The 15,651-nt window shown below is 46.1% G+C and overlaps 1 protein-coding gene across 11 annotated transcripts in view; it reads left to right on the top strand.

Moving 5' to 3' along the window:
• Positions 1 to 12,937, top strand: part of BRCA1 (BRCA1 DNA repair associated) — a 67,632-nt gene extending 54,695 nt beyond the window's left edge. For all 11 annotated transcript variants that reach the window (XM_004772611.3, XM_004772612.3, XM_045080745.1 and 8 more), the window contains 6 exons: positions 366 to 406; positions 3,585 to 3,668; positions 8,240 to 8,294; positions 9,920 to 9,993; positions 10,595 to 10,655; positions 11,704 to 12,937. In XM_004772611.3, the coding sequence (XP_004772668.1) occupies positions 366 to 406; positions 3,585 to 3,668; positions 8,240 to 8,294; positions 9,920 to 9,993; positions 10,595 to 10,655; positions 11,704 to 11,849 (461 nt within the window). In that variant the 3' untranslated portion in view covers positions 11,850 to 12,937. The remainder of the gene's footprint in view (positions 1 to 365; positions 407 to 3,584; positions 3,669 to 8,239; positions 8,295 to 9,919; positions 9,994 to 10,594; positions 10,656 to 11,703) is intronic.
• Positions 12,938 to 15,651: the final 2,714 nt, after the last annotated feature.

Raw genomic sequence — 15,651 nt, 5'->3', positions numbered from 1 at the left:
TAACACCTAGGGTTTTTGCTGATGCTGAATCTGAATTACCAAAAGGTCTTTAATGGTAACACTTAAACTAGCTTTATCTTGAATGCATATCTCTTTGTTCCGATAAGCTGGTGATGTTGGGGGAAATGGATTTCTTTTCCTAACTAATAGGACCTAATCTACTCCTAGCAAAGTTTGCCTATAACTAAGGATTTATTTAATATGAGGCAGAAATCCATGTGCAGCAGGCACTTTTATAATGTTTAAATTAAGCCACCACAGTGTTTCCAGAATAAAATCTATTAGGGAGCCGTGGCTTTACAGAGAGAGGACCTCTACTCCTTGTTCTGCCCTCATGTGACCTGTCTTTTCTGTCATCTCTTTAGGGGTGACCCAGTCAATTAAAGAAAGGAAGATGCTAGATGAGGTAGGTACTTGATGTTACAAGTGAATCAGAAAGACTTGGTGCCATCGAGTCACAAAATCACTGAATACTTCTCTGCTGCCTTGTTTGTACTACTTTCCAAAGACTTTGCCCAGTGATGTGGATCATCAGAATTGCATGGAGCAACCCAGGAAATTCTGTGCTTTTGCTCATCTGTTCAAGTTTCAGTAGAAACAGTCCTTTGCTCAGAGAAAGGAAAAGGAATTTATAAGGCAGAAAGAGAAGATTCATAAGCCTATGAAACAGGCCAACCCGATCGCACATGCATAGACCTTTGTAGAAAACTGGTTGTCCACTGTCTTTGAAGAAAAGCCCTTCGTATTAATATGCAAATGTATCTGCTTAAAACTCAGATGCCTACTTTTATGATTTTGAGAACAGTGAGGTAAATAAGACGGAGTGTAGGAGGAGGAATAATTTTAGAACAGAGCCATCTAAGAGCTGCCGGTGACAGATCAGGCAAAATAAAAGTAGCAAAAGCACTTTTAAACTACTATGCGCTATTTGGCATATTCATTATTAATCAAATGACGTTTTTGTTGGTTTTAACTTTGATTCTGTGACCTAATAGGATTGGGAGCCTACTGTGGCCTGGGCAGTGGGAATACAGCCACAAGACTGATGGGTCCCTGCTCTGCTGGGACTCATGTTCTATTGAGGCAAGATGTAGAATAAATAAAGATGCATTTAAAATACCAATAAATAGGAGCACCCAGGTGGCTTACTTAGTTAAGTGTCCTGACTCTCAGCTCAGGTCTTGATCTCAGGGTTGTGAGTTCAAGCCCTATGTTGAGCTCCACAATGGGCGTAGAGCCTACTTAGAAAAAGCCACCAAAACAAACTAACAAAACCAATAAATACTGTGAAATAAAAACTTTAAGATTTTTTATTTATTTATTTGACAGAGAGAGATCACAAGTAGGCAGAGAGGCAGACAAAGAGAGAGGAGGAAGCAGGCTCCCGGCTGAGCAGAGAGCCCAATGCGGGGCTCGATCCCAGGACTCTTGGATCATGACCTGAGCCGAAGGCAGAGGCTTTAACCGACTGAGCCACCGAGGCGCCCCGAAATAAAAGCTTTAAAAAAAAGTGATAGTAGTGAGATAATTAAAAATAAATAAATAAATACATACATACATACTTAACTTGGAGAAATATATATAACAGACTAGCACCTGACTGGGGACAGAGGTTGACTAACTAGGGACACCAGGGAAGCCTTTCTGAAAAGCTTGAGCTGAGACCTTAAAGACCGAGATTTGGCCTGGAAAAATGTAGGGAACAAATGTTAACAGGCAGAAGAACAGCGAGCATAAATGTCTTGAGCTAGGAATGAGTTAAAGAAAAATAGTGTAGCTGGAAAGTAGTAATTGGTGAATCATATGTAGGGAGCAGAGGTTGGACCAAGGGTTGGAGAAGGTCACGGACAAGGGTTAGATGAGGCAGGATTTGGTGGAAGTCATGGTAAGGAATTTGAATTTTATTTGTAGGGTAATGGTGGCATAGAGTTGGTAAGAAGAGATTGAGTTATGTTTGGAGAGAGAACCTGCTAAAGGGTTAGGTTTGGAAGATGAGGTAAAGGGAGGCATTGAGGGGCTGAGGCTTGGGTTTAAAAATATATTTTTTTAAAGATTTTATTTATTTATTTGACGGACAGAGATCACAAGTAGGCAGAGAGGCAGGCAGAGAGAGAGGAAGGGAAGCAGGCTCCCCGCTGAGCAGAGAGCCTGATGCGGGGCTTGATCCCAGGACCCTGGGATCTTGACTTGAGCTGAAGGCAGAGGCTTTAACCCACTGAGCCACCCAGGTGCCCCAAGGCTTGGGTTTTTGACCTGAACAATAGAGTGGATGTTAGTAATAGTAAATCAGATAAGGAAGACACAGAGCAGGAAGAGCATCCTGAGAGAGGGCAGAACAGGAGGCAAGAGCTCTGTTTCAGATGTGTGAATTTGGGGATTTATTTATTTTAAGATTTTATTTATTGGGGCGCCTGGGTGGCTCAGTGGGTTAAAGCCTCTGCCTTTAGCTCAGGTCATGATCCCAGGGTCCTAGGATTGAGCCCCGCATTGGACTCTCTGCTCAGCAGGGAGCCTGCTTCCTCCTCTCTCTTTCTGCCTGCCTCTCTGCCTACTTGTGATCTCTGCCTGCCAAAAAAATAAATAAAGTCTTTAAAAAAAAAAAGGTTTTATTTATTTATTTGACAGAGAGAGAGATCACAAGCAAGCAGAGAAGAAGGCAGAGAGAGAAAGCAGGCTCCCCATTGAGCAGAGAGCCCGATGCGGGAGTCAATCCCAGGACCCTGAGATCATGACCTGAGCCGAAGGCAGAGGCTTAACCCACTGAGCCAGCCAGGTGCCCCAGAATTTGGGGATTTATATTAGACTTCCAGGCAGAGAGCTTAAGTAGGCACGGGGGTACAATCAAGATAAGAAATTTGAGGGTCAGCTTCCAACATGACATTTTTAGCACTAGACTTTTGCCACTCAAGTGAAATGTTAAGTGTTTTTTCCTCTAATAACAGCCTGTGGTGACATTCATGACTCTGTCCCCCCTACAATCTAGTTCCCATCAGAATTGTTCCTAAGCATTCTTCCCCTAAATTCTCCTGAAAACTCTAACCTCCATAATCCTATTATTCTTTATTTCCTCATCCTTGAACCAGTGAGTTTGAAAAAGTGCTAACTTTAGTGTGTTCAATGTATATTTTATCATTTTGGTCTCATTAACTGTAAATCTCTCAATGGACATCTGTGAGCCCTTATTTCTTTAGATGGCAATACACAATTGATTTAAGAGATCGGGAATTCTCCAGTTTCCTTTATACCAGCACAGTATTAGCAGTTTAATCTCAATGCGCAGTGACTGTTTTGAGAAGAGACAGATGTTGAAAATTAAAATACATTAAGTCCCAATGAGGTGAAAAGCCAATTGTTCATTTCTGCCCACAAAGATTTGCTTCAGTGACTTGATTTCAGCAGCTGAGATGCTGGTCATCTCATTCAGTCTACCAAAAATGATTTTTTTTTTTTTTTTGGGTGGTACGGGGTTATCAAAATTCTACCCAGCAATACTAGATTCCTTAATAGGATGTATCTACTCTACTCCCATCGAAGGACACTTCTCTTTTCTCTGATCTCTGTGGTTTGCTTTGGGTTTCTTCCAGCATGATTTTGAAGTTAGAGGAGACGTTGTGAATGGAAGAAACCACCAGGGTCCAAAGAGAGCAAGAGAATCCCGGGACAGGAAGGTAAAGCCCCAATCTGCCCTGTTGGCAAATACCCCACCCACCTTGGTGCATTCCAGTCCCCTTGGTGGAGCTTGTCTCAGGCACCTGCAAGGGGCATAGCATCCTTGCTCATAGAGCACCAGCTGGGTGCTTCCTTGAGGTTCTTGTTTGCTTATTTTAAGGTTTTATGTATTTGAGAGAGCACAAGGAGTGGGAGGGACAGGCAGACTCCCCTCCAAGCAGGGAGCCAAACTTGGGCTCAATCCCAGGACTCTGAGATCATGACTGGAGCCAAAGACAGACACTTAACTGATTGAGCCACACAGGCACTCCTTTTTAAAAAGATCGATTTGTTTATTTATTTATTTATTTATTTACTTACTTACTTACTTACTTACTTACTTACTTTAGAAAGAGAGTGTACATGAGCAGGAGGGGCAGAGGGAGAGGGAGAGAAAATCTTGAGCAGACTCTCCACTGAGCCTGGAGCCCAATGTGGGGCTCAGTCCCACAACCCTGAGATTACAGCCCCAGCCGAAACCAAGTGTCAGGCACTTAACTCACTGCACCAGCCAGCCTCCCCCAGGTTCTTTCTCAGTTCTCCTAGCCCGACAGGGTAAGTAAATATTCTCTCCGTTCTATGGATGAGGGAACTTAGAGGTGTGAGAAGCTGTGTACTTTGGACTGTAGTCTGGGGTTCAAATCTCAGCTGATAAGTGGCAGGGCTGGGATTTGAAACAGATGGGAATCTAAGGCCTTTGCTGTTTCCACGTCCCCGTGGCGTCTTTCTGTAACCTAGAAAAAAAAATTGTAACAAACAAAACAATAAGAGGGCTGTCTGGCTGGCTCAGTCAGTGACTCGAGCCCCATGTTGGGTTACAGATTACTTAAATAAAACCTTTAAAAAATAATAATACCAGAGTTTCTTGGAAAGGTACGGAAGATTTCACAGAGTAATAGATTATTCCGGCAACTTTACAAATGAAGGACTAGAGGCCCAGGAAGACTCCATGATTTTCCCCAGGTCATACTGTAGCAGATGATAGAGCTGAAGCGATTTCGCCCTCTCAGGGAGAAGGCCCGGCAAGACTTCACCCCTGCATGTCAGGCCTGCACCGGCTGCTTTCTCAGGTCACTAACTGAGCACTTGCGTGCGGAGTCTGCATTTCTTCCTTTTTTAAATGTGCACCACTGAGCATTTCAGAACAGTCCCATACAGAGCACCGTCTGTCCCTTTATAGAACTTGAGCAAGAACCAGTAGGGGTGATTTTCTAGAGAAAACTTTTTTGGGAGAGCTCTGAACCCTTGGGGTCAGCCCACCCCCCACCCTCTGAGCCTATCAAGTAACTTCCAGATGCCAAGAAGAGCTGCTGGCCCTGTTTCTGTTTTTGCCTCCACCCCAGGGGAGTTCTGTGTGAGCCAGCCATTTGTTTTTATTCCACTGCATGCCAGGCAGTGTTAGTGCCAGATTCTTCCTCCTTCAAAGGAAATTCCAGTGTTTGGGGATTTTTCCTGATTTGGGGATGGCAGTGATGGAAAGTGCTTCGTCAAAGTAATGACATTCTGAAGATACTAAATGTCACTATAGTATTTTCCTGGGCAAGAGAAATGTATTTGTAGAGATGAAACTTCAAATTTCTTATCTTATAACTAGACATCCTCATCAATGAGTGTCAGCTTGGATATAACAATTCCTGATCTTTCGTACATTTCATAGCAACACTTGGCTGCGGCCAGCAGCCTGGGGAGAGCTTTTAGTATTATGAGCATCTAGAGCCTGTCAACAGGTTGGGTTGCAGTTTATTCGTACAGATCCTAAGAATGGCATGTGTGGGTGCTGTCACACCAGAGACAGACTTGGCCTGCTGCTCTTTTTTCTTTTTTTTAATTTAATTTAATTTTTTTCAGTGTTCCAAAATTCATTGTTTATGCACCATACCCAGTGCTCCATGCAATACATTTTGGGTTTTTTTGCTTTGTTTAAAGATTTTATTTATTTGAGAGCAAGAGAGAGAGACAGTGAGAGAGAACACGAAAGGGGAAGAGAGGGAGAAGCAGTCTCCTGCCAAGCAGGGAGCCCAAGGTGGGGCTCGATCCCAGGACCCCGAGACCACTACCTAAGCCAAAGGCAGATGTTTAACCAGCTGAGCCACCCAGGCTCCCCGAACTGGTGCTCTTTCTTATTCTTGCGGCTGTAGTTGAGAGGAGAGTGGAAGGCTCATTTCCTGAAGCCATCATGAGTTTTTAGCTCCTGATTTTTCTGTACCCTGGTCTCTCTTATTTGAAAGGAGGTGAGTTCCAGGCCCAAGCAATTCTCTTTTTTGTGGAGCGGGGAGAAAGAGGGTCAAGAGATAATGATGGTGGGACGCCTGGGTGGCTCAGTTGGTTAGACGACTGCCTTCGGCTCAGGTCATGATCCCGGAGTCCCGGGATCGAGTCCCGCATCAGGCTCCCAGCTCCATGGGAAGTCTGCTTCGCTCTCTGACCTTCTCCTAGCTCATACTCTCTCTCACTGTTTCTCTCTCAAATAAATAAATAAAATCTTTAAAAAAAAAAAGAAAAAAAAAAAAGAGATAATGATGGTTACCCAAATGATATACACGCAGCCAACTGACACAACTTTACATTTCTTTTAAATGATACCCTTGTGGGGCACCTGGCTGGTGCAGTCGTGTAAACATCCAACTCTTAGTTTTAGCTCCGTCATGATTTCATGGGTTGTGGGATCAAGTCCCATGTTGGGCTCTGCATTCAGCGGGGAGTCTCCTTGAAAGGCTCTCTCTCCCTCTCCCTCTGCCCCTCCTCCCATAGGTGCTTGTGCATGCATACGTGCTCTCGCTCTCTCAAATAAGTAAATAAATCTTCAAAAACATAAATAAGTGGGGCACCTGGGTGGCTCAGTGGGTTAAAGCCTCTGCCTTCGGCTCAGGTCATGATCCCAGGGTCCTGGGATCGAGCCCCACATCGGGCTCTCTGCTCAGCAGAGAGCCTGCTTCCTCCTCTCTCTCTCTCTCTGCCTGCCTCTCTGCCTACTTGTGATCTGTCTGTCAAATAAATAAATAAAATCTTTAAATAAAAATAAAAAAAATAATAAAAAATAATAATAATAAATAAATAAGAACCTAGTGCTTGGGGTGCCTAAGTGGTTTAGTTTTAAGTATCTCTGACTTCTGCTCAGGTCATGATCCCAGGGCACTAGGATCAAACCCCATATCGGGCTCCCTGCTCAGTGGGGAGTCTGCCTCTCCCTCACGCTCTGCCTGCTGCTCCCCCTGTTTGTCCTCTCTCTGTGTCAAATAAATAAAGTCTTTTTTTAAAAGAAAGAAGAAGAAGAAGAACCTAGTGCTTGCCTAAGAACCTGACCTAATGTACGTATAAGAATCTCTGTCTCATGAGCCGTACAAGGCTGTTTAAATTCTATATAACTAGATGAAATAAAATAGGAAGTTTAGTTCCTCACTCACCGTAACCACATATCAAGAGCTTGGTAGCTACGTGTGACTTGTGGCCACCTTACTAACACCTTATTTCCATCATCACAGAAAGTCCTTGTGTTTTGTCTTTTAAAGTTTATTTGCTTATTTAAATAATTTCTACACACAGCATGGGGCTCAAACCCCATGACCCCAAGATAAAGAGTCACACGCTTCACCGACTGAGCCAGCAGGTGCCCCCCAGAAAGTTCTTGTGGGTGGTGCCAGCGCTCACTAAACAAAAGTGGGGGAGGCACCTTGGAGGTTCCAGATATTCTGTGTCTCCCGGAAACCAGGCAGTCAGGTCATCTCAGTGAGGAGAGGCAGAACCAGACTTCACTTCTAGATTAGATTAACTTCCGGATGAAACAGTTAGGTTGCCTGAAGGAACAATGGCTGTTCTTAGAGCAGCATGAAGGTAGGAAGAGATGTCAGATTCCAGAAGACAGAGGAGAAAAGGAGCATGTAAAATCAACATAAACTTCCCCGCCAGTTAGGGTGATGGTCAGCCTTGATGTACCAAATTCTGATAAACAAACTGCAACTTAGAGCTTGAATTTCTTGCCATCCAAACCTCTTATTAAATATAAAGAAGACCTGGGGTTTTTTTTATTTCAATAAGAAGTGAAGGAGCCTGGGCCTTGACTGGTGGCAGGTGGGGGTTGCTCAGCCTCTGAGTAACAGGGAATGACTGTCGAGCAGACACACCTTTCTTAGAAGTCTTTTTTTTTTTTTTTTTTTTTAAGATTTTTTATTTATTCATTTGACAGAGAGAGAGATCACAAGTAAGCAGAGAGGCAGGCAGAGAGAGAGGAAGGGAAGCAGGCTCCCCGCTGAGCAGAGAGCCCGATGCAGGACTCGATCCCAGGACCCTGAGATCATGACCTGAGCAGCGGCTTAACCCACTGAGCCACCCAGGCACTCCTCTTAGAAGTCTTCTAAAGTCCATCAGTAGCAGATGTCTCCAGGAGGTAGCAGAAATTAGGTGGTAAAGAAAAATGAAACTCCTTCATTTTGGAGACTCTTGTTTTTTTTTTTTTTTTTTAATGCATGCTCTTTTATAATTAGTATTTCTTTTCTCTCCATGCCTCTGTCCCCCTGTCTCACTCTTCTCCCAGATCTTCAGGGGCCTAGAAGTCTGTTGCTATGGGCCCTTTACCAACATGCCTACAGGTAAGAGACTGGGAGAAGTGCAGAGTCCAGCACCAGCCTTTCCGCTACGTGGTGGAGTGTTACAGGAGAGACTGTCTTAAGGGAGCTCCTTGGTGAGGTGCTCTAGAGCTGATTCTGTTTCTCTACCATCTGTCAGACAAAACTGCCCCTAAACGTTGCCCTATGTTTAAAAAAAAAAAAAAACAGTCCTGTGCCCCTTCTCAAGAGCTAGCAGGCCGTGAAAAGTTAGCTTCTAGGATGCAGTGTTCTGTGCTCAGAAGGGATAGAGCTGCCCTTTGGTTTAAAAAAGGAGGGAAAGAATAAGGTGGGGAGAAGATACCTTTCAGGTTTGTGAATGTTAAGAAAGAATTCTGCTCTTCCTAAATCATTTTCATTTGATACTGAGAAACAAGCACAGCGGCTACTTAAACCCTGTGGGCCTGGGCCCCACACAGGCCCAGAGCAGGCAGGGAAGGACTCTAGATGAACATTTTCTAATTAACTTTGACATTGAATGTGATGTTATGTGTAGGAGTGCTGTGGAGCTCAACCTTGGAGTTGTGTGGCCCTAAGGCCCTGGCGTGTGTATAGATCTGGTTTGTTCTTCTCAAAACAAAGTCCACCCACCTTTGCTTCTGTGCCCACTTCCGCCCCAGGGATCAGGTTCTCTGGCTCCTCAGAAGATGGCCTTGGCCTCTGGTCAGGGACAGATGAGTGGCAGCAAGAGAGCCCAGCAAATTTTCCTCCTGTCTTCTTTATTGGTTATTGATTGGATTTTTATGAAACTTCCAGGTGCCACTTGGGGATTTCTCGGTGTTTTTGTTCTTTGGTGTAATGAAAACCAGGTCTCTAGCAGGTATCATTTTGGAGATGAGTCATTTGACCTCCGTTCTTTAAGACAAACAGGAGCCACCTCCGCAATCCCCAGAAATGGACTGATGGGAAAAGAGCACCCAGAGAGAGGCCCCGAAGCCATTCATCGGTCATTTCTGCTGATTTTCCAGGAGCGGGTGGAACATCCCTGCAGTCCGTTTTGATTTCTGTTTCCCTGAGTGTGTCGATTTCAGCTCAGCATGGAGCCCTTCCCCACTGACGGGCTGAGTCTCCATTCAGGATGATGTGTATTTTTTTGACTGAATGAATTATCTTCCTGTCTCCTGACATTTACAGTAATTACTGCCAAGTATGGTGTCCTCGGTGGCCGTGATTATTGATTGCCCAACACAGAATTAGGCAAGGAGGGAGGAAAGGCGAGTGGGCATTTTTCACAGTTTCTTAGCCAGCAATTTAGCAAATTAAGGGAAACTGCCTCTTGGATTCTTTCTTCCGAAGTGTTTTGTTTGAGAGACTGTCAAACCTTATCTATCAAGGGCCCTTCTGGGGACTGATAACCAGGGTAGGTCGCATATCGGTGGCAAACTGACTTCGAATCCATACCATATAGATTCTAGTTCAAGGTCTCTCTGTCTTGAACTAGAGGAGTTCAAGGCCTCTCTGTCTTGAACTGCTCTCTTTTGGAGCAGAGCTGGAGACTCTTGCCCTTGGAAGTGTTGCTGTAAGCCCTCTCCCAGAGGAGTACGGAGTAGAGGGCCCAGGTGAAGTGTGTAGAGTACTGTGGTGATTTTAGGTCTCCCTGTGCTATTTAGATCAACTCGAGTGGATGCTGCGCCTCTGTGGGGCTTCTGTGGTGAAGGAGCCCTCGTTATTCCCTCTCAGCAAGGTGAGTGTTTGATGCCCTCTCAGAGGGGACTGCACACTATCTGTCCTGTGACTGAGCAAGGCTGGCACCCGTCCCTCCCTGTGAGCCCTGCCAGTGGGCCTCAGAAGCCTGTCTTAGCCTGAGCCTTCCCCGATCATATGCCAGTGCCAGAAAACTCCCATGTGTGGAGGGTCAGTGAGGACTGGAGTTCTCAACGTATTTAATTAAAGGAAGGCTGTCCCTCCAATGCTCCCTTTCGGCCTCATGCCCTTCCCCGTCCTTTCTATGGCTGCACCTGAAGTAGTCTGCTTCAGCACACCATCAAGAAAGGGCGATGTGGGGCGCCTGGGTGGCTCAGTGGGTTGAGCCGCTGCCTTCGGCTCAGGTCATGATCTCAGGGTCCTGGGATCGAGTCCCACGTCGGGCTCCCTGCTCAGCAGGGAGCCTGCTTCCCTATCTCTCTCTCTCTCTGCCTGCCTCTCCATCTACTTGTAATTTCTCTCTGTCAAATTAATAAATAAAAATCTTTTAAAAAAAAAAAAAAAAGAAAGAAAGGGCGATGTGACTGTTGCACAAGTCCAGCTCTGATAACCTCCATCCTGTTTCCTTTCCGGGGACGCAGGGTGCACACCCTGTGGTAGTCGTGCAGCCAGACGCCTGGGCAGAGGACAGTGGCTTCCATGGTAAGTTTTGCTAAGCCTTTGTCTGCAAGAGTATGGGTGGCAGGGCCTACATGAAGTCTGCAGGTGACTGTGGTGATTTTAGGTCTAAATGTCCTGTTTCAGTCAGCTGGAGCAGATGGTGCACCTGTGTGGGGCTTCAGGAGACCATGGGCATGTGCCTGTGACGTGTGGAGTCCTGGGTGATGGGGTTGGTTCACCACAGATCACCCAGTGTTTGGTTAACACAATAATCAGGACCTTCTGGGTGCTCAGGGAATATTTGAATGAATGAATGACTAAAGTGTCCTTTTAAAACTTCTTGTGGTTTGCTCATTTTACATTATAAAAATAATACATGAGCTGTTTCCATTGGTGGGGGTTAAATATTAATTACTGCTCATCACATAAAATATAAATGAGCACAAAGAAATAATCCCAGTAATCCCACCACATAGAGATGCTGATGGGAAGATTCTTCCAGGCACATGTGTGTATATATGTACAAGCATGTGTATATGTACAAGCATCACACACATGTGATCGTGCTCATCATACTGTTTTGCTTTTCCACCTGAGATGTTGTAAAATCATTTAATTGCAATGCTGTTTCAGGCTGTCTGGTGACTTTTTTTTTCTTTTAAAGATTTTTTAAATTTTTATTTGGGAGAGTTTGAGCAGGGGAGGGACAGAAGGAGAGGGAGATAACCTCCAGCTGAGTGCAGAGCCTGATGCAGGGCTTAATCCCAGGACCCTGGGATCATGACCTGAGCCTAAACCAAGAGTTGGTTGCTCAACCGAGTCACCTAGGTGCCCTTGGTGACTTTTCCTTTAACAGATTGCAGTTCCTTTTAGTAAAGTTGCCAGAGGCTGTAGGTTTTCACCAGCAGTCACTCCTCAGGCTTCTAAATGAGGTCCTGTGTCCTGAAGCATTACTTAAGATGATCAGTTTTGCAACTACCGGAGTGACACTATGAACTCATACAACCGTGTCCCCGGAGTAGACTGACAAGAGTCTGGTCTAGGGAAACATGAAGTGACACTAATTTCTGCCTGTGTTCTCTGTCCCCAGCGATTGGGCAGATGTGTGAAGCACCTGTGGTGACTCGAGAGTGGGTTTTGGACAGTGTAGCCCTCTACCAGCGTCAGGAACTGGACACCTACCTGATCCCGCAGATCCCCAGAGCCGCCGCTCACTCCAGCCAGCCGTGCGTGTAGCTTCCGGGGCCTGTCTCCACGGGACCCTGAGAATGAGCCTAAGAAGCAGCCTTTTCCCAGGCCCTGGGAGCTCTTCCTCAGTCCTTCCATAGTCCCGGTTACTGAATATTTAATGTCTATCAGCCTGAGAAGAAATTCTGGCTATGTAAGGGTCCCTTAAAGATTTTCTGCTTCCAGTCGCCCTTGGAAATCTACCATGAGCAGAAAATTGTGGTAATTTTTCACCTGAAAAGAATTTAAAACCGTTTAAACCCCACCAGTCGAGCAAGATGCTGATTCATTATTTATCAGCCCTATTCCTCATACTGGGGATGCTGGCTTAGAGCTGCAGGCGCAGAATGGCTGGCCTCCGGAGAATAGTTGGTCTCCCTAAGTTTGCGTCTCTAAAACCCCGTGTTCATAAAGGCCAAGAGTCAGACCCTTCAGGGGGAAGCGAGTACTTGGGGAATCGGTGACATGACTTCAAATCAGAACAGTCCTCCGGGGCTCTCAGATGCTGGCGTGGAGCATGGGTGGGGCTGGAGGGATTCAGAGGCAGGGAGTAGATGGAAACACAAACCCTGGGGGTCAGAGGAGAGGGGAGTTATGCCGGCCCTGATCCCCAGAAGTCTGTGCTATAGTCACTGGATTTCTAAAGAATTGCTTAGCACTGATGTCCTCTGAAATAGAATCTTTTCAAGAACTGGTGTCCAAAGAGAGTTTTCTAATTCCCCATCAGAAATAAATACAGGGTTTATTGTTGCAGCTCTGATGTGTCACCCATTCCTCTTGAAACATAAGATCTCTGATACAGATATTTCATGTCTGTGAAATGACGGATCCCACCAGGAAAGGAGCTGTTGCTTTCCTTGAGGTAATTTTTTTTCTCTTTGCCTCCTATTGCTGAACGGTACAGCTTCATAAATAATTTTGTTTGCCGAAGGAAAAGAAAGTGTTTTTCATCAACTCATTATCCAGGACTGTTTATAGCTTTGGAAGGACTGGGTCTTCCTTAGCCCCCCACTGTGTGAGGGCAGTACAGATCAGATTGTACAAAATGTTGTGTAAATGTTGTGCTGTTTACCTGCAAATAAACTTGGTAGCAAAGACTTCTACTGAGCATGACTCCTTAAGGCTTACAGCTGCAGACCTGCTCAGACCTTTTCACTGTCCTTCAGTCTCCTCTTCTGTCAAATGGGGGTAACAATAGTACCAACTCCAAGCGTTCATCGAGGAGACTTCAGTACCTACTGTATTTGCTGTTGCTTCCATAGCAAATTGCCACAAATCTAATGGCTAAAAACAACATCCACTTATCATCTCACAGTTCTGTAGGTCAGAAGGCCAAGTTGGCTCAACTGGTTTCTTTGTTTCAGGTTTCACAAGGCCAAAATCAAGGCAGCAGGGCTGTGTTCCTTCCAGAGGCTCTGGGGATGAATCGCTTCCAAGCTTATTTCATGTTGGCCAGATCGTTCCTTGCAATTGTGGGACTGAGAATCCCCGTTTCCTTACTGGCTATTGGCTAGAGGTCATACTTAGCCCCTCCCACATTCCTAGACTCACGAACCCCTAGTTCCATCTTCCAAGCCAGCAACCAACACTGCTTAAGACTTTCATGTTTGGAGTCTCTCTGAGTTCTCCTTCCTCATCTCTCTGTCAGATCTAGCTCCTGCCAGAGAAATTTCTGTTTTTAAGGGCTCAGGGGATTAGATTGTGCCCACCAAGGTGCTCTCCCTATTTTAAGGTCCATAACCTGAATTACAGCTGCAGAGCCCCTTCCCAGCAGGACCTAGATTAGTGTTTGAATAACCAGGAGATGGGAATATGGGGAGGGTATCTTGAGATTTCTGACAACCACTCCTATTTAAACATACTTAATCCACAGATGAGAATCTGTTTTTGTTTTTGTTTTTGTTTTTTTTTTTGGTCTTCACATGTTCAGAGATTAGAGTCCTCTTAGAGGCAAAGAGAATTAAATCCCCCCACAATCCCACGATTCAGCACTGCTACCTTTGTAAGGAGGGTGGGTGGGTGAGGGGCGAGTGGAGAAAACGGAAGGAGCAGGCATCATGTTTGTCTCCTATCGCAGCCCTAGGAAGTGGGTATTTGTCACCTCATTTGAATAAAGGAGAATGGGAAAGAGAAGATTTTGCTCCAAGTTTGCATAGCTAGTAACAACCTGGAAATCAAAGCCCATGCGCTCTGGACCCCATCATGGAGCTTCCTGCCCATGTCCGGTCATCCACCCAGTCAGAGGCACTGGCTTAAGCCTCGAGGGAATTTGAGGAAGGTGGAGTGGGTTGTGAGGGGAGGTAGCACTCTAGACTCTGGTGGCCACAGTGGGAGGCAATAGAATGTTCCTGCCTTCCACCAGGCAGCGCTCCCTGGGGAAAGCAGCCCTCCTTTGCCCTCAGCAGAGACTAACAGGATTGGCTCACAGCTGCCCGTTTCCACCTCCATCCAGCCTCCTGCTTCCAACTGCTTACCTTTCAGTGATCAAAGCCTTCCAGTCCAGGGGTGCCTGGCTGGCTCAGTCAGTAGAGCATCTGACTATTGATGTCTGGGCTGGGAGTTCAAGCCCCAGGTTTGGTGTGGAGATTACTTGAAAGTAAACTCTTAAAAAAAAAAAAGCCTTCCAGTTCAGTGTCACCTAGGGCACCACCTGTCCCGGGCACCACTGTCAACCCAGCAGGGAGCCTTGGTGGGTCTTGGTGGGAACAGTAAAGGCAGGTGGGAAGCAAGTGCTTCTGTCACAGCGACAAGCCATGGCTTGCTGGACCCTGGGGGTGAGCCAGGCCTCAGCCTTCCCAGGAAGGGTGAAAGCAGGGATGACTGAGATACATAAAAAAGGTTTTCTATAATTATCTCTCAAGGTCTTCCAACAAATATCCACCCCATCTGTTTCTCGAGCTCTGCATAACCGTTCCCGGAAGTCAGCCTCTGGCCCTGGCCTCATGATGCTCCGCTGGGTTTTAGAGGCTTATCTGGTGATGAAGTAAATCTACTTGCTCCTTTGACCTCCGGCTTTAAGATGTCCTCCCACTTTTCCATCCCACAGTCTAGCCCTCTGGGCATGGCCGCGTTTGGGGCGCTAGTTCCTGTGTGGCCTTTATCTCATCTTACAAATGAACTGCAAAGGAGCTGGAAAGGCTGAAGAGGCGGGGTTACCATGCAGGTGCAGAGAGGGGGGCCCAGAGAAGAGCTCTGTAGATTATCTCCCTCCTAAAAAATGCAACCAGAATCATCAGCAAAGTATCCGCTCAGAAACACGCAGAAGAAAAGAAAGGAATCAGTGTTGGGGCGGTTGGAGCGGAAGAAGCCAAGCTGCCCAGAGTGTATCCTGTGAAGGCTGCGAGGAGCAGATAAGAGGGCCCCAGAGGCGGGCAGCATGGGGAGAAGGGTAGCGAGGGGGGAAACAGCAGATCTCCCCGCAGAAACCCGAGAGAATACGCCTTGCTTAGCCAGGGACCCAGGGAGTTTGCCTATCAAAGGCTGTGTAGACCAGCTGAGCCAGAGGCCCCTTTACCCTAATTCGATGATGCTCAAACAACCTGTAAATCTGCCCATAACAAGGAGAAAATTAAAGAAATGAATCTGAGCAAATAGAAAATTAAGGGGAACTGGAGACAGCCAGCTCCTGTAGAGAGCAGGGCTTGGGGACCTGCAACCAGCGCAGGGGGTGGGGGATGTTATCCTGAAAGGAGTCTGAATGATCAGGAAAATCAAAGCAATGGTTGGAGTTTCTGGAAGGAATGGAGAACTGGAGAGTCCCGTCCCCCCCCCCCCCCAGGTTACTGCACAGACGAAGTTGAAGACCTAGTTT

Source organism: Mustela putorius, unplaced genomic scaffold (assembly GCF_011764305.1).
Source record: "Mustela putorius furo isolate JIRA1106 unplaced genomic scaffold, ASM1176430v1.1 tig00000487_pilon_pilon_pilon, whole genome shotgun sequence".
Lineage (NCBI taxonomy): Eukaryota > Metazoa > Chordata > Mammalia > Carnivora > Mustelidae > Mustela > Mustela putorius.
The sequence above is the reverse complement of the archived record's forward strand: the minus strand, read 5'-3'. Positions and strand labels throughout refer to the sequence as shown.